General features: G+C 34.8%; 1 protein-coding gene across 1 annotated transcript in view; it reads left to right on the forward strand.

Moving 5' to 3' along the window:
- LOC133322191 (protein timeless homolog) overlaps positions 1 to 19,279 on the forward strand; it is a 178,561-nt gene that overhangs the window by 105,509 nt on the left and 53,773 nt on the right. Inside the window, exon 7 of the mRNA XM_061531236.1 lies at positions 5,758 to 5,921. Within this exon, the coding sequence (XP_061387220.1) occupies positions 5,758 to 5,921 (164 nt within the window). The remainder of the gene's footprint in view (positions 1 to 5,757; positions 5,922 to 19,279) is intronic.

Below are 19,279 nucleotides of genomic sequence, written 5' to 3' on the forward strand. Positions count from 1 at the left end.
GGGTTTCATATTCGGACATGATCTGGACTTGGTAAAGATAATAGGTTGTGCAAAGTTTGATTCAAATCGGACATTCAATTCGTTGATATTGGATTCATAAATATTTAAAATTTTGACCATTTGTGGGAGAGGTACCAGAAGGATTAGACCAATGGGTCCCATCTTCAAACTTGATCTAGGCTTGCTAAAGATAACAGGTTCTGCAAAGCTTCATTAAAATCGGACATCCCATTCACTTGGTATTGGATTCATATATTAGAAAATTTTGACCATTTGTGGGTGAGGTACCAAAATGATTTGATGAGATTTATTCATAATAATAGGAAACATCTTTTGTTATAAGAAATCAGATCAAGTCTTTTTTTCTATTGAAAAAAAAATTTGACTCAGTTGCTAAGGTTTTTTTCTATGGAAAAATTCAACCCCATACAAGGTTACCCCCTAATTTTAGGTATTTAATTTTCATCAGCGTGTTTTCATTGAATTCGTTGAAAGTTGGTCCTTTCGTTTCTTATTGGGTACCAAGTTTCTTCATTAAAAATTTTAAATATACGTCCATTTTCTCTGGTAGCCTCCATATAAGGGTACCGCCTAATTTTCAGTATTTTGGGTTTTTGAGCGCATTTTTCGACCAAATTCGCTGTTATTTAGTGTATTGAGCATTTACTGGGTAGCAAATCTCTCCACTAAAAAGTTATAAATATATGTCTTTTTCGGGTGACCCTCAATTTTCGTTATTTTGGGATTTTTTAAGGAGCGTTTCAAACCGAATACGCTGTAATTTGGTATTTTGTAGTATCATATGGTAAAACATTTCACTCCCAAAAAATGATTAATATTCGCCACCTTTTAGGGGTAGTCCTTACATAAATCCTATTTTTATATTGAAATAATTATTTGATTTGTTCTGCGTTTTTTGGTTTATACCCATATAGTCGTATTCCACCATAGGAGCGGGGATTCTGTACTCGAAAATATGGAATTCAAATTTAGCCATATTTTGTAATCATTTAAGTTCGAAGATAATGAATATCGGTCCAATCCTAATGGTAAAAATTGGCTGAAAAATAATTAAATAATACTCTGTAAACGTATTGAACAAACCTTATTAAGCCCACATCATTTCCGATGATGGGACACATTAGGGTCAAAGAAGTTGCAAATGGTTCTTATTATGATTTTCGGTAATTTGAAGTTCTTCAATGAAATTGACTGTAAGTTGATATTTTGGTGTCTTATTTCCAATCGAAATGTCTACTTTCTACTGAAAATTGTCAGTCAGTTACAGTATTTCGAGAATTTTGGACAAAATCTAACGAACTGGGTCTGTTTGGTCCACATTTTTCCAACAATACGGTTAGATTTGAGAATTCCAGATTATTGATGGGTAAACAATTATTTGCAGAATTGCTTTCACGTAGATCTATGTCTTGACATAATCCCCATTTAAATGTATCATCTTGTTTTCTTGTCGAAATTTCATGCTTCGTTTTCATAGAGAATAAAAATCCATATGGGTGCAAGGATTCGTGGAGCTATAAAATATTCGACCTGGCTGAATTTGCGCCGTTTTATTTCCTGGTGTAAAACATATCAATGCTGGTAATTTGTGCTTATTTACTAAATTAATTTTAGGTTTGGGGCCTGAGATTTTTCCTACACAAAACTATCAGTCTGGGGCAATTTTGTTTTTCTATAGATAGCATATTAGGCCTTCGGAAGTGAAAAAGAAGATTTTCTTTAGAAAAAATCCACTTATAGGGGTTTGAGAATTTTTTCATTACAAAAATATCAATCCTGGTGGGATACAAAATTTTCCGAAAGACAACCCCTTCAATGTAGGGGGTCTGCTTTATTTTTTTGTAGTAAAAAACATTTCAGTCATTGTGGCTTGAGAGTATCAGTGAGGTGTGTAGATTTGTTCTATAGAAAAAATCACTTCGAAAAAACGAATAAAAACATTTTTTTTCTATTGTCCATAATTCGGAATTTTGGATACGATTTTCATCGGAAATTGTACTAATTTATTATTTTTGGTTTTGAATGTATGTCAAATTGCCCATAATTACAATGTGGCATTCTGGGACTATGCTGGATATACTACTTACTTCTTCAAAGAACAATTTGAATACGCCTATGGTAGAATACGCCTAAATGGGGGCAACCCCAATATACGAAACAAATCAGATAAAAATGTTAATATAAAAAGGGAGTTATATGGGGAGTATCCCTAAAAGGGGGCGAATTTTAATAATTTTTGATAGGGAAATTTGTTACCATATACGACTACAAAATACCAAAACACAGCGAATTTGGTTGAAAACCGCGCTCAAAACCTCCAATATGGCGAAAATTGGAGGGTACCCAATTCGGTGGAATAATGAGATTGAATTTCACAAAATAAATAGGGAAATACCGTTACATGGGTTTACCAGAATAAGTGGACCTATTTTTATAATCTTTAGCAAATTCGGTTGAAAAACACCAAAATACCGAAATTGGGGGGTACCATTATATGGAGTTTATCCGAAAAAATGGACCTATATTTATTATTTTTTGAGAAGAGATTTGCTACCCAGCAAGAACTAAAAGTACTAAATTACATCCAATTCTGTGGAAAAATGCTATCAATATCCCCAAAATACAGGCAAAAAAGTAGACCTATATTAAAAACTTTTAGTGGAGAAATTTAGTACTCAATAAGAACCCAAGGTAACAAATTTCACCGAATTCGGTTGAAAATCGCGCTCAATAACACCAAAATACCGAAAACTGAGAGTTATTCCTAAATCTGGAACGATATAGCTCATCTTCGATCTTGCAAAGTTCATATTTGAAATTTGAGAAAATCGGTTCAGATTTTATTATACCTCCCGTATATAGTTTCGTCCGATTTTATGTAAATGGTCTGATTGAGAAAACATTTTGCACAGCATTTTGAAATTACTACAAGTTGACGTCCGTGAAGTTTTGTTGGAATCGGTTCAGAATTAGATATAGCTCACATATATAGTTTCGTTAGATTTTATATAAAGGAGCACCATACTGCCAATATTTGTCCGATTAAGACAATATTTTGCACAGTGTTACTGAATTAGGTCCAGACAGCTGTATGCGAAGTTTTGTTAAAATCGGTTTAGATTTAGATATAGCTTCCATATATATATTTTCGTCCGATTTTATGTAAATTGCAAACCAATCTCTCAATATTTGTCCGATTGAGATAAAATTTTGCACAGAGCACTGAATTTTTTTATAAAAAATTCCTCGTCTATTTTTTGGGAACAATGCCGCAATCATTGCACCCAGATTATTTGTATAAAAAATACTTCTTTTTCATTGAGCCCGTGCATTTTGTAGAATAAAATTCCTTCCTCGTTGAGCCCCATATATATTGCGGTAACATTTTTAAACAAAAATGCATCGTCCATTTTTTTCGAATCAATGCCTCTCTCATTAAAGTCAGATTTGTTTTCTATGAAACTCATGCCAATTTGACACAGATCGAACTTTTTATACCCTTCACCACACTGTGATACAGGGTATTATGTCTTTGTGCATATGTTTGTAGCAGGCAAAAGGAAAGGAGATAGACATATGGTTCCTTTTGAGAATATGCATAGAATAACTTTCTGAGTCGATTTACGCATGTCCGCCTGTCTGTCCGTCCGTCCATGTATTTTGTGAACAAAGTACAGGTCGCATTTTTCATCCGATTTGGATGAAATTTGGCATAGGTCACTTTTTTGGCCCAAGGACGAACCCTATTGAAATTGGGAAAAATCGGTTCAGATTTAGATATAGCTCCCATATATATATTTTCGTCCGATTTAATGTAAATCGTACACCAAAGTCCCTATATATAATTCGTAATGAATTAGGCCTAGAATGAGGTGTGTTAAGTTTCCTGAAAATCGGTTCAGATTTAGATATAGCTCCCATATATATTTTCGTCCGATTTAAGGTATATGGTGTACCAAAATCCCTTAATATCTTTCGGTTTGCACGATATTTGGCACAGCGTAATAAATTTGGTCTAGAATGAAGTGTGTTAAGTTTCCTGATATCGGTTCAGATTTAGATATAGCTTCTATTCTGACCAAATGAAAAATTTAGTATGGGCTGCAGAATGACATGTTATGGATCCTTTTTTTACTGGTCGTCTGTTAGGATTCATCTTTTGAATATACCAAAAGTGGTGAAGGGTATCATATAGTCGGCCCCGTCCGACTTTACTACTTTCCTTACTGGTTTTATATTAAAAATGAATCTATGTTTGCTCTATAAATAAGTATTTATCTATTGAGGCTGATTTTTCTGACATTAAGTCGCTAAGGCCAAATAAACATGTAATTGACTGAGACAACAATAAATTCGTCATCCTTTAAGGTAGAATTTGTTCTATAGGCAAAAATGCTAAGCTATAAGTCCGATTTTTTCTTTACAAACAACCTACCTACCGAGACAAATTTCTTTTTATACTAGAAAAATAAATTCCCCAGTCACTGATATCGATTTTTTCTGTTGACAAATTATTACTAAATGGAAAAAAATCTCCAGCTACTTCGACTGAAGTGTATAGAATATATAGAGTGTTCTATAAAAATGGGCTATTTTTATCCAGGGTTATTTTTTTTTTCTAATGCAACAAATCCTCAACTGTCGATTTTTTTCTAACGAATAAATTCCTCATTTGTATTAAAAAAAAAAAATTACCTTCACTGAGACCCAATAAATGTATTTTTTTTATTAGGTCAGATTTTATCTGTTAAAACGCGTTATTCTCTATGGCTAGCTTTTTTATAAATACAAAAAATGTCGCATTACTGTGACCAATTTTTTTTTCTATTTTATATAATTTCCTCAGGTACAGAAACACATCATATTCATATTTTATTAAAGAAACATACCTTACCAATGAAGTCAGAAATCAGTTGTCAATTTGCCTCTGTCTTCAATATCAACCCCTCTGTGGCAAAAAATTACCTTTCCAACAAAGATTCCTTAACATTTTTTCGTAGTTATTGAGAACCGATTTTCTATTATACAAGTACATGCATGCATACATCCATATGTGAGTATACGTATGTGAAAGTTCAATTGATTTCACCATCTTCAAGGATTGAAAATGGAATTTCCCTATCGTTTTTTTGCATATTTCTTGATTTTCCTTTCATGACATACCGCTTTTATTGTTTTGTTGTTCGTTGTCCTTTTGCAAATTGGACATCAACGGTTTTGTAAAGACCAAGAGGCAGAGCAACCATTTTGTGTTCGGGGTTTTCTTTTATAGATTTGACTTTGCAATGATTGGGGACAGCTATTATCGGCACCCTTGACCACCAATTCATGGCGAGCTTTTCATCGTTTTGTGTGTGTTTTTTTTTTTTTTCATTCAACGAAGTACAAAGAGTGTGGACATGATGATATGTGAATGTTGATGTTTCTCGAGTATTATCAGGTTTTTCATCATGACCATTGACTGCCTGTCTGTTCGATGGTTTTGCTATTCTTTCATTTGCCCGGCATGCATTTTTTTGCATTTTTCCCATCATTTGTTTCAGACATATGCCGCTGATATTGTTGTCGTAGTTGTTGCTTTTTATGTACCTATGATGTAGTTTTATTCAGTTTCTTTTTTGTTTTCAATGCTGTCGTCTGACTTTTAATCCCCTTCTTTAATTTTTTTCTTTTCTTTTCATGATTTTCTCTTTCTTTTGTTCGATTTTTTCTTTGCAATTGTGTTCTTAATTAAAGACATTCCGTGAATTACTCCATAGCATGCTGGCATTGCAGAAACTCAAAGATGACAATGCCGCTGCCCTATTCGATATGTTATTGAACAATGTCTGCTATGTCCTGGAGTATCGGGAGACGATATTGCATTTGTTAATGAACTACAATGAGACGCACAGTACCAAGTAAGTATGATTAAAGCAAATATTTTGTGTTTGTGTATGTATGTGTATATTAAGAGTGTTAATGTATGTAGATATAATAATGAAAAGGGGGTTGTAATTTGGGAAGATAGCTAATATATCAAGTTTTCTCTAATATGAGTCCATATATTTTCTATAGAAAAAAATGTACGATTAACGAAGGTCTGATTTTTTTTCTATAGAAAAAATGCCTCATTAACTGAGGCCTGATTTTTGTGTATAGAAAAAATGCCTCAATAACTGAGGCCTGATTTTTTTTTCTATAGAAAAAAATAGCATCAATAAGTTTTTCTATAGCAAAAATCATCAGTCCTGGGGTCTGAGAATTTTTTTCGTAGAGAAAAGATCAGTCCTGGTGTCTGCGAATATTTTCTGTAGAATTTTTCATAGAAAAAATATCAGTCCTGTGGTCTGATAATCTATAGAAAAAATCATCAGTCCTGGGGTCAGAGATTTTTTTCTATAGAAAAAATCATCAGTCCTGGGGTCTGAGAATTTTTTCTATAGAAAAAATCATCAGCCCTGGGGTCAGAGAATTTTTTCTATAGAAAAAATCATCAGTCCTAGGGTCTGAGAATTTTTTTTTTTATAGAAAAAATCATCAGTCCTGGGGTCTGAGAATTTTTTCTATAGAAAAAATCATCAGTCCTGGGGTCTGAGAATTTTTTCTATAGAAAAAATCATCAGTCCTGGGGTCTGAGAATTTTTTCTATAGAAAAAATCATCAGTCCTGGGGTCTGAGAATTTTTTCTATAGAAAAAATCATCAGTCCTGGGGTCTGAGAATTTTTTCTATAGAAAAAATCATCAGTCCTGGGGTCTGAGAATTTTTTCTATAGAAAAAATCATCAGTCCTGGGGTCTGAGAATTTTTTTTTCATTGAGAATTTTTTCTATAGAAAAAATCATCAGTCCTGGGGTCTGAGAATTTTTTCTATAGAAAAAATCATCAGTCCTGGGGTCTGAGAATTTTTTCTATAGAAAAAATCATCAGTCCTGGGGTCTGAGAATTTTTTCTATAGAAAAAATCATCAGTCCTGGGGTCTGAGAATTTTTTCTATAGAAAAAATCATCAGTCCTGGGGTCTGAGAATTTTTTCTATAGAAAAAATCATCAGTCCTGGGGTCTGAAAATTTATTCTGTGGGCTGAGTCACTTTTTTCACTTTTCTATCATTCCTAAAGTTTTGTCCCCTATCTTAGAGTAAATTTTTCATAGAATATGATATAGCATAATATGAACATGAACATGCATGTATTTAACACTAGCAAACATCAACAGAGAGAGACTCCTCTATTCCTAAGATAAAGTAGAGAAATACCATCACATATTTGTCAGCACATACATGCACTCTGTCGGGTATATTAAAGGACAATGTCCGAAGAAGTGAAGTCTATGTTTCCTAGTTCATATCGAGAAGTTATGTTAAGCAAGTCTATGGACGAAAACAAAACAAGAAATGGAGCTGGAGAAATTTTCGTTAAATGGTTTGAGGTTTTGGATACTTTTTTCTAAGGAATAAATGAGTCCTGTGGTATGCATAACAAACCAATACCAATACAAAAAAATACTTCTACATATAAGACATGTTTCGATGACAATGATGATAATTTAGAGGTGGAGGTGTAACACCACCGACCATCGTTTAGTGAGTGAGTGAGTCAGTGTATTTGACTTTTAGTGTCCACTTCATTTTATAATAGGATTATTTACAGTTTTTCTTGATGAACGAGATGAATGGTAAGGAAATGATGAGGGCAGGGAAAGGTAGGAGCAACTCTACTCCTTCGAACATCGAACGTGACTGCTGATTGTTTACATATTGGTCCTACACTTTCATGAGAGCAAATAGAAACCTACCGCCACCCCTCCCATTTATTGTCCACTTTTCCTTAAGTCATTCTGGCCATGGATGGATGTCAATGTCTGGTGTTTTGAACTCTGATGAATAGTTTATTGTTGTCGTCCTGCTGCCGTTGTCGTCAGTCCTCTATATATGTCCATTGTAGACTAATAATGTTCAATTTAAAAGTGTTATTCTTCTATCGAACAGAATGGTGTGGAGGCAGGCAGGGGTAGTAGTTAAGCTAGCTTGGCCTGTCGGAAGAATTTCTCCCCAACTCCTTCCACAAATGTCTGGCATATTTGATTTTTATAATGAAAAAAAGGGATCAATTGGGTGACACCACCCCTCAAAAACTCTCATCATGGCACATGATATTTCAACACACTTCCATGATTCCGAAATAGAAATTTTTTTATTAGTCTTAATAATGTTATGACGTGCTCTGGCATAAAATTATTTTATTATGAGATTTTTCTTTCTTATTTTTTTTCCTGTTCCTCCATAGACTCTCAATTTACAGCTGGATTATTTACCTTCGTCATCATCAGCATCACCATCATCCTTAGATAATGAGAATTCAGTTTTTTTGTTTAAATTGTCTTCTGGGTGATTTTCTTATGGATGTAACAAGTAGGGATGTCGGAAGGATGGCCTCAGAGGAGACCTGATGTCCTGATATTTTTTTAGTCTACAATTTTTTCCTATAGTGATAAAACAAGCAGCCCGAATTTTTCTATAGAAAAAACTAGCAGTCCTGATGGTCTGCGAATTTTTTCTATAGAAAAAAATTGCAGTCCTGGTGGTCTGCGAATTTTTTCTATAGAAAAATCTGGCAGTCCTGGTAGTCTGAAAATTTTTTCTATAGGAAAACCTAGCAGTCCTGGTGGTCTGCGGATTTTTTCTATAAAAAAACTAGCAGTCCTGGTGGTCTGCGAATTTATGCGTTATGCAATCGTTATCCCTAATCTCCTTACAAAATATGCCATCGAAGCTTTCCAGTTTCGATTTTTGAAAATCTTTTCAATATTTCATCTTTTTGTTGTTGGCTTTTTTTGCAACAACTATTTGCCAACTAATTTAATTGTAATGCAAATATTGATTTTATTGTCATCTCTCGTTATTTCTATTCCGACAACAACAGAAGATCCTTCTAAAAACGAAGTGTATAGAAAGCCTGAAGTACATCAATGAATTTCTATCCATTACAGGAGTGATTTATCATTGTAATGATGGTTGTCATTTTCAATTAGTAGTTGTTCTTCCTTCGAAAAGGATATCACAACAAAGACTTGAATTGCAGCAGATTGTTGTGTCTGTCTGTTTGTTTGCGTTTCTGATCAATTATCCTTGTGACATAATACCGATATAATCTTCGGGCTCAGTTGTAATAGGAAGAAGGGTGTACTGAGTGTGGCGCGATGTTTATATTTGCGTCGTATCTTTAGTTTGTCCAGTTTTTTAATTAACTTTATTGAAAATATATTTTATTCGGTATTGATGTCATTTAGTTGTGAAGTGTTGGAATTTTTAAAGAAGATTTTTTCAAGGACCAACACAAGGCGTGGATTTATTTAAGAGTATTTTTCAAGGATCAACAAAAGTCGTGGATTTATTAAAGAATATTTTTTCAAGGACCAAAAAATGGCGTGGATTTATTAAAGAATATTTTTCAAGGACCAAAAAAGGCGTGGACTTATTAAATAATATTTTTTCAAGGACCAACAAAAGGCGTGGATTTTTTAAAGAATATTTTTTCAAGGACCAACAAAAGGCGTGGATTTATTAAAGAATATTTTTTTAAAGGACCAAAAAAGGCGTGGATTTTTTAAAGAATATTTTTTCAAGGACCAAAAAAGCGTGGATTTTTTAAAGAATATTTTTTCAAGGACCAAAAGAGGCGGGGATTTTTTAAAGAATATTTTTTCAAGGACCAAAAAAGGTGTTGACGCGTCATTCTGCACTTCTTTACTTATGTTTATTAATACCGACAGTAAATTAAATTTGAGTACCATTTAATACCAAATTCCATGACTCGAGCTCTACATGTTCACACAAATTCAAATTGTACCAAATTTAGCACACATTATTTCTAAGAGCACCCACCTCAACAATTGAACCAACAACAATCCTACACCCTAATAATGATTCCAAATTCAAATTTCAGTATTCCAAGTCTATGGCTCACACACAATTTAAATTGTACCAAATTTACTACACAATAGATCCTAAACGATTCACTCACAATTCAAATTGTACCAAATTTCCAATATTTCCTACCCCAATGAACCCAAACCCACATACCCACAAATTGATCACTACCAATTTCCAAAAAATCCAAGATTCAGCATTCCAACTCTATCGGTTCACTCACAATTAAAATTGTACCAAATTTAGTACAAAGTCGTATCAATTTCCAAAACTTCCTACATACTTCAATGCTACACCCCCACAGGGATCCTAAATCCAAGTTTCGGGATTCCAACTCTATCGGTTCAGGTTCAACTCAAATTGTACCAAATTTAGTACACAGTAGTACCTATTTGCAAAATTTTTACATATACCAATCCTTCACTCCCACAGTGTTCCTAAATCCAAGTTTCAGGATTCCAACCCTATCGGTTCAACAATTTAAATTGTACCAAATTTAGTACACATTAGTAAAAGTTTTAAAAAATTCCTACATATCTCGATCTAACAACTCAAATTTCATGATTCTAGCTATATTGGTCCGCCTAAAATTCAAATTGAACCAAATTTAGTACCATTTAGTACACATAAGTATTATTTTCTTAAACTGAATCGTTATCCCTAATCTCCTTACAAAATATGCCATCAAAGTTTTTCAGTTTCGATTTTTGAAAATCTTTTCAATGTTTCATCTTTTTGTTGTTGGTTTTTTTACAACAACTATTTGCCAACTAATTTAATTGTAATGCAAATATTGATTTTATTGTCATCTCTCGTTATTTCTATTCCGACAACAACAGGAGTTCCTTCTAAAAACGAAGTGCATCGAAAGCCTGAAACACATCAATGAATTTCTATCCATTACAGGAGTGATTTATCATTGTAATGGTTGTCATTTTCAATTAGTAGTTTTTCTTCATTCGAAAAGGATATCACAACAAAGACTTGAATTGCAGCAGATTGTTGTTGCTTGTTTGTTTGCGTTTCTGATCAATTATCCTTGTGACATAATACCTAGTGAGGAAGGATGTTGACATTTGTATCGTACCGTTAGTTTCTTCAGTTTTTAATTAACAATATTGAAAATATATTTTATGCGGTATTGATGTCATCTAGATGTGGAGAGATGGATTTTTAAAGAAAATTTTTTCAACGTCCAAAAAAGACGTAGATTTATTAAAGAATATTTTTTCAAGGACCAAAAAGGCGTGGATTTCTAAAAAAATATTTTTTCAAGGACCAAAAAAGGCGTGAATTTATTAAAGAATATTTTTTCAAGGACCAAAAAAGGCGTGGACTTATTAAATAATATTTTTTCAAGGACCAAAAAGGCGTGGATTTATTAAAGAATATTTTTTCAAGCAGCAAAAAAGGCGTGGATTTATTAAAGAATATTTTTTCAAGGACCAAAAAAGGCGTGAATTTATAATAGAATATTTTTTCAAGGGCCAAACAAGGTGTTGACGCGTCATTCTGCACTTCTTTACTTATGTTTATTAATATCGACAGTAAATTAAATTTGAGTACCATTTAATACCAAATTCCATGACTCGAGCTCTACATGTTCACACAAATTCAAATTGTACCAAATTTAGCACACATTATTTCTAAGAGCACCCACCTCAACAATTGAACCAACAACAATCCTACACCCTAATAATGATTCCAAATTCAAATTTCAGTATTCCAAGTCTATGGTTCACCCACAATTTAAATTGTACCAAATTTAGTACACAATAGTACGAATTTCCAATATTTCCTACTGAACCCAAACCCACATACCCACATTGATCCTAAATCCAAGATTCAGCATTCCAACTCTATCGATTCACTCACAATTCAAATTGTACCAAATTTAGTACAAAGTAGTATCAATTTCCAAAACTTCCTACATACCCCAATGCTACACCCACCCCCACAGGGATCCTAAATCCAAGTTTCGAGATTCCAACTCTATCGGTTCACCCACAATTCAAATTGTACCAAATTTTGTACACAGTAGTACCAATTTCCAAAACTTCCTACATACCCCAAACATTCACTCCCTCAGTGATCCTAGATCCAAGTTTCAGGATTCCAACTCTATCGGTTCACTCACAATTCAAATTGTACCAAATTTAGTACAAAGTCGTATCAATTTCCAAAACTTCCTACATACTTCAATGCTACACCCCCACAGGGATCCTAAATCCAAGTTTCGGGATTCCAACTCTATCGGTTCAGGTTCAACTCAAATTGTACCAAATTTAGTACACAGTAGTACCTATTTGCAAAATTTTTACATACACCAATCCTTCACTCCCACAGTGTTCCTAAATCCAAGTTTCAGGATTCCAACCCTATCGGTTCAACAATTTAATTGTACCAAATTTAGTACACATTAGTAAAAGTTTTAAAAAATTCCTACATATCTCGATCTAACAACTCAAATTTCATGATTCTAGCTATATTGGTCCGCCTAAAATTCAAATTGAACCAAATTTAGTACCATTTAGTACACATAAGTATTATTTTCATAAACTGAATCCTGATCCCAATCCCACACTCCTACAGTAATCCTAATTTCAAATTTCATTGTTCCCGCTCTATCGGTTCACCCAAATCCAAACTGTACCAATTATAGTACGATTTAGTAATTTTTGTACACCTAAGTAAAAATTTCCAAATCCTACACTCCGACGGTAATGTTAATTTCAATTTTAAGGATTCCAGCTCGATTTGTACCCCCAAATCAAATTTGTACCAAATATAGTACTTTTCGTACACATGAGTACACGCTTTCCAAACTCTCCTCATATCGACCCTAATTCTCGACCTTAACTTGTATTCCAAATTTCACGTTTTTAGCTCAATCCATTCACATGCTACGAAATTGTATCAAATTTAGTAAATTTCAGTACTTTTCCGATACTTATAGTTCGAATTTCCAAAAAGTCCTTTGCTACATCTATTCTACACTCCATCAGTGACCCTCAATCCAAATTTCAGATTTCTAGCTCTACTGGTTCGCCAAATACAAATGATACACATATTTAGTACTTTTTAGTTCTTTTCGTACGGTTCTAGTACGAATTTCCAAAAACCTAGCCTTATCTGTCACATTTGGACCACGAGTGCCACTCACCTAACATTTCAAGATTCTAGCTTCAGCTGTTTCGTTTGGGCGTTGATGAATCGTTAAATCAGTCAGTCGGTCAATCACTTTACTCTTTTATTAGTATAGATAAAACTTGTACCAAATATATTACCATATAGTACTTTTCGTACACATGAGTAAGCGCATTCAAAACCATCTCCTTAAATGGACCCTACATCTCAACCTTAATTCACACTCCACATTTCAAGTTTTTAGCTCTATTCATTCACATTATACGAATTTGTACCAACTTATGTACATTTTAGTACTTTTCGGATAGTTATAGTTCGAATTTCCAAAATCCCGTTGCTACACCTATCCTACACTCCATCAGCGGCCACCAATCCAAATTTCAGAGTTCTAGCTCTACCGGTTCGCCAAATACAAATGGTATCACATTTAGTACTTTTCGTACCGTTCTAGTACGAATTTCCAAATACCCAGCCTTATCTGTCACCCAAAATGTCAAGATTCTAGCTTCAGCTGTTTCGTCTGGGCGTTGATGAATCGTTAAATCAGTCAGTCAGTCAATCACTTTAGTCTTTTATTAGTATAGATTATTACTTTTTAGTACTTTTCGTACCGTTCTAGTACGAATTTCCAAAAACCTAGCCTTATCTGTCACATTTGGACCAAGAGTGACCCTCACCCAAAATTTCAAGATTCTAGCTTCAGCCGTTTCGTCTGGGCGTTGATGAATCGTTACATCAGTCAGTCAATCACTTTACTCTTTTATTAGTACAGATTGATGATTAGTATAGATTATTAGAGATAGTTGTACATTTTTTGTAGCATTTATTATACCCTCCACCATAGTATGGAGGGTATATTAATTTTGTTATTCCGTTTGTAACTCATCGAAATATTCATTTCCGACCCTATAAAGTATATATATTCTTAATCAGGGTAAAATTCTAAGACGATCTAGCCAAGTCCGTTCGTCCGTCTGTTGTAATCACGCTATCTTCTGAAGAAATTAAGATATGGTGCTGAAATTTTGCATAGGGTTGTCTTTTGTCTGCAGGCAGGTCAAGTTCGAAGATGGGATATATCGGTCCACGTTTAGGCATAGCTCCCATATAAGGGTACCCCCCAATTTTCGGTATTTTGGGGTTCTTGACCGAGTTTTTGTACTGAATTCGCTGAAATTTGATACGTTGGGTTGTTATTGGGTACTACGTTTCTCCACAAAAAATTATAACGGCACCTTCTAATTTTCAGTATTTTGGGGTTTTTGATCGTAATTTTCCACCGAATAGGCTGCAATTTAGTATTTTGAGTTCTTAATAGATACCAAATTTCTCCACAACAAATTATGAATATAGGTCCATTTTTTCGGGTACCCCCCATATAAGGGTACCCCCAATATTCGGTATTTTGGTGTTCTTGAGCGCGTTTTTCAACCGAATTCGCTGCAATTTAGTATTTTGTACTCGTATATGGTAACAAATCTCCCTACCAAAAATTATTTATATTCGCCCCCTTTTTGTGGTAGTTCCCATATAACACCCTTTTTTATATTAAAATAGTTATCTAATTTGTTCCGCGTTTTGGGTTTGGTTCTAAGAGTCTGTCGTAATCATTTAACCTGCGGAGGATATCGGGATAAAGTTAGAACGTAAGGTTCGATAATGAACTATACATGACTATACCCGCATTTAGGCCTAGCACCTGTGTGGGAGGTATCAGAGGGAGTGGACCGATAGTCCACATTATCGAACCTGAACTAAGTTTGGAAGAATAATAAGATAGGCACAGGTTGGATGAAATCAACATTTTCTGGAACATGGTTCACATTATGGTTATATAATCGCGTTGTAGAAATATCGGTATAGGTCCACTTTTTGGTATTTTCCCTACATTTTCATTTCAACTACCTTTTAGTATATCTATGGTGGAGGGTATCCAAAGTTCGGCCCGACCGAACTTAACGCTTTTTTACTTGTTGCAAATCATTATATTTGTATTAGCTCAAGTTGCATACCAAGTTTCAGATATGTATATCTACCTATTCCATACAAATATAATATTTAGTACTTTTTAGTACCTCTTAGTACTAAATTCCCATTTTTTTCACACATACAACTTCGCTCGTCATAGACAAAATCAGACAAAAATAAAGTTTTTGGTCCATTTCATCCCCTAAATATTAACCGATCTTTACCAAAAACAATAGGGGTCTTCATTGGCCAGAACCCAACCTACATTTCGTGAAGATTGGTCCGTAACTGTGGCCTGTATCGTGTTTACAATTATAATGGACAGACGGATGGACAGAAATGTCTAGATCGACTCAGGTAGTCGAGATATGGCGATCGATGCGTCTAGGACCAATATCTCGCGGCGTTACAAACTTTTGGGCCTGCACAAAGCTATAATACCCTGACAACATAGTTGTGTAGGGTATAAAAATCAGCCAAATGATGAGGAGTAGATGTGAAAAAATTACAAGACATATAGGAACAGGTACATAAGGCCCACAGATACTGGTCCCTCTGCAGAAGAGCCGTAGGCTCTAAATGGAGGTTTACGCCTCGGTAGTCTGGTGGACAACAATGGACAAAAGATGTAATTTGAAATCCTTACAGAAATTTCAGAGAATATTCTGCCTACGTATGTGTGGAACTAGAGCTTCGGGATCCAATTGACATTCAAATAAAATATGTAGATGCCGTTACAGCTTTAAGGCTTAAAACTATAAACGAGTAGATCGACACCGAACACAATATACCGTAACCAAATATAGTATATGCCACTATTGGATCCTCAATTAGTAATTTTGAGTTGGACCGAATACCAGAAATAAGAGTAGACACAAGATGTAAGGCTGTGATACCCGACAGGCACTCATTGTTTGGCGGAACACTAGGTAACATGCCTCCTGGTAACTGTTGTTACACAGATGGCTCCCGGCTAGCAGGGAAGTTAGAAATGGGGTGTAAACCTTAAACCGAAATACCACTTCGCCTACCAGATCAAAATACGAACCTACAGGCGAAGATTCAAGCGGAGTGTCTGAACTGGTTTATTGCAAACTCTGGTAAAAATTATGAGAGATAATAAGCAAGTCATCAAAACAATAACATCTAAAACTGTTAAATCCAAAACTGTATTAGAATGTATAAAAATCATAAATTATTTCTCGCGGCATGGTCTCGTACGATTCATATGGGTACCGAGTCATTTCGGAATAATAGGAAATAAGATAGCAAATATATTCGCCGGAAGTACGACCGTCAGATCTACAATAGATGTAAATAATGCTAAATCTTTAAGGGCAACGCGTCTAGAACCGAGTAGCGAAGGGACTGGGAAAACAATTTATTGTAAATTTGTAGCATTTATTTATAGTTGTTGTGCATTGCATACTTTCAGGAGTACTAAATATATAAACCATATGATTATTGTCAACTATCAATTAAACATTTGTCCATTATTATTGTTGGTTACATTGCTTTTGAAACTAAATTGTGTATGAAACCAAACCAAATGCTTAGCAGACTATAAAATTTATATCCACTAAACAAATTATTAAATTTCCCCGAAAACAGTTAAGCAGTGTGGCATTTGTCATTTTGCCGGCTTATTGTCTTCCGTAATTCGATTTTTTTTTTTTTGGAAAGAGGTCGACAATACATTTCCAATTAAAATCACACATCAATAAACTGCCAATTTAATATCGATTGTGTCTGTTATGTGCGATACACTAGTTTTCGATTTGCCGCTTGCACCCCGCCTTTATGAATGGCTATTAAACGACCAAATGCAGCAACGACAACAACAAGTGATCATTATGTGAATCATCCAAAAAAAAAAGGAGTGACAGAAAAAAACTATTTAAAACACACACAAAGCATAAAATCAAATGGCAAATAATTATTGCACTGCAAATTACACTTCAATTTAGTGATGGTCGGTCACTGTCACTGCGAATCACCAACGAGTGAGTCAGTGAGTATGTGAGCGAGCAAGTCAGTGAGTGTTGATTAAATTACATTTACAAAAGTGTATATTGAATTTATTACATTCATTTATCGAATTTACTATTGACATAAAATTGACTATTGACTAGTTGGGTGGTAACAGAGGGGGGTACATTGTGGAGGGGGTTATTTTTGTACCAGTTTATATTCTATTGGGTCGCATAATCATTGTCTGTGTGTTTGTATGACAATCAATTTACACACATATACACCGATACACAGATACACATTGTGTATGTGTTTTTGTGGACGCACTATAGATTCGAGTTCATCATTTGAATACTAAATAGTAGCAAAATCAAATGCAATTGTATGGAGATTGATCCCTTTATTTCGATCTGTTGTATGGCGTCATCAATTGCATTTAACAACAAACATTTGTTAAATGCATTGCAATATACATACATACATACATAAAAATATATATAAAAGTTTATGTGTGTGTAAACATCTATTAATGACAGAGAAATAACCCAGTGAACGAAACAACAACATTTGGCAATCGCATGACGCCCGGTTCCGGACTCGGAGGAATCAATCAACGGATAGACTCGGAGGAATCAACTTCCGACGTATGTTTCGTGTATGTTTTCAACCTGGGAGCTTCATTACCCGGAATGTTTGCTCCGGATTCATTTGGTCCGTGCCGGGATTAAGACAAACCCCGGCCCATGATTCTGCTCAGTTTGTCAGAAAGGGAATACGTTGCTTCATGCTGCACCAATGCAGTCCTCAGCGAGTCGTCGTCTTCGGATTACGTGACTCCCCCGCAATCTCCGCAGCATTGTCGGCATTCCTGATAACGTATCTTTTCTCAAATTCAACTGCGAAGAGATAGTGGATTTTATGAGTCGAAGAAGAATTATGGTCGCTGCGATCCAGGAAACGAGGCTGAACAACACCTGCAGTCTTCAGCGTTGTGATGGATACAACGTAATTAGAAAGGATCGTATAAGAGGTGGAGGAGGAGAATTAGCATTCATATTGCACCATTCTGTTCAGTACAGACCTATCTCACTTGAGCTAGACTCTTGTGACCCATGCATGGAATGTATGGCAGGGATGCAAAAGTTGGTACAATTGTACTAATTTTAGCACTATTTGGAAGTCAAAAATACAATAGCACCCCAATGACATATTTAGCACTATTTCTAAATTGTATCAAATTGTTCTCACTTAAAACTATAGTAAGTGCTTAAACATACAATATTAAATAAATCGCCATCCCCCGCTGTCGATAGCCCCCATATAAGGGTATCCCTATTTTTCAGTATTTTGGTGTCCATGAAAACGTTTTTCTACCGGATGCGTTGCAATTTGTTATTTTGTAGTCGTTTATGGTAACAAATCTCCCCACCAAAAATTATTAATATTCGCCCCCTTTTTGGGGTAGTCCCCATATAATCCCCTTTTTATACCCTTCACCATAATATGGAGCGTATATTAATTTTGTCATTCTGTTTGTAACTCATCGTGATATTCCTTTGCGACCCTATAAAGTATATATATTCTTGATTAGGTAAAATTCTAAGGCGATCTAGCCATGTCCGTCGGTCTTTCCGTCTGTTGTAATCACGTTATCTTCTGAAGGAATTGAGATAGGGTGCTGAAATATTATTATGTTATATATTAAAATAGTTATTTAGTTTGTTCCGTGTTTTGGGTTTGGTTCTATGACTCTGTTGCAATAATTTCCCCTGCGGAGGATATCGAGATAAAAAACTAGAACGTAAGGTTCGAAAATGAACTATAACCCACATTTAGGCCTAGTCCCTCTGTGGGAGGTACCAGATGGAGTGGACTGATATTCCCCATCTTCGAACTTGCACTAAGTTTGGAAGAAATAATAAGATGGCCAAAGTTTGAATGAAATCAAAATTTTCTGAAACAAATTTGGTCGAAAGAAACATGGGGTCTAGAACCAATAATTCGATGAGGCTAATTTTCACCGTGTCAAAGTGAATACACCCTCATACGCCATATGGCTGAGGGTATAATTATCCATTAAAAAATTTCTGAAATTTGTATCATGGTTTACATAATCGGTTTATAGAAATGTCGGAATGAGGCCGCTTTTTGGTATATTTCCTATATTTTCATTTCAAGTACCTGTCAGTTTATCTATGGTGGAGGCTATCAAAAGTTCGGCCCGGCCGAACTTAACGCTTTTTCACTTGTTACTGTTACTTTT

The sequence above is a fragment of the Musca vetustissima genome, unplaced genomic scaffold, assembly GCF_032173495.1.
Source record: "Musca vetustissima isolate MV318-11 ecotype Yass unplaced genomic scaffold, APGP_CSIRO_Mvet_v1 utg21807, whole genome shotgun sequence".
Lineage (NCBI taxonomy): Eukaryota > Metazoa > Arthropoda > Insecta > Diptera > Muscidae > Musca > Musca vetustissima.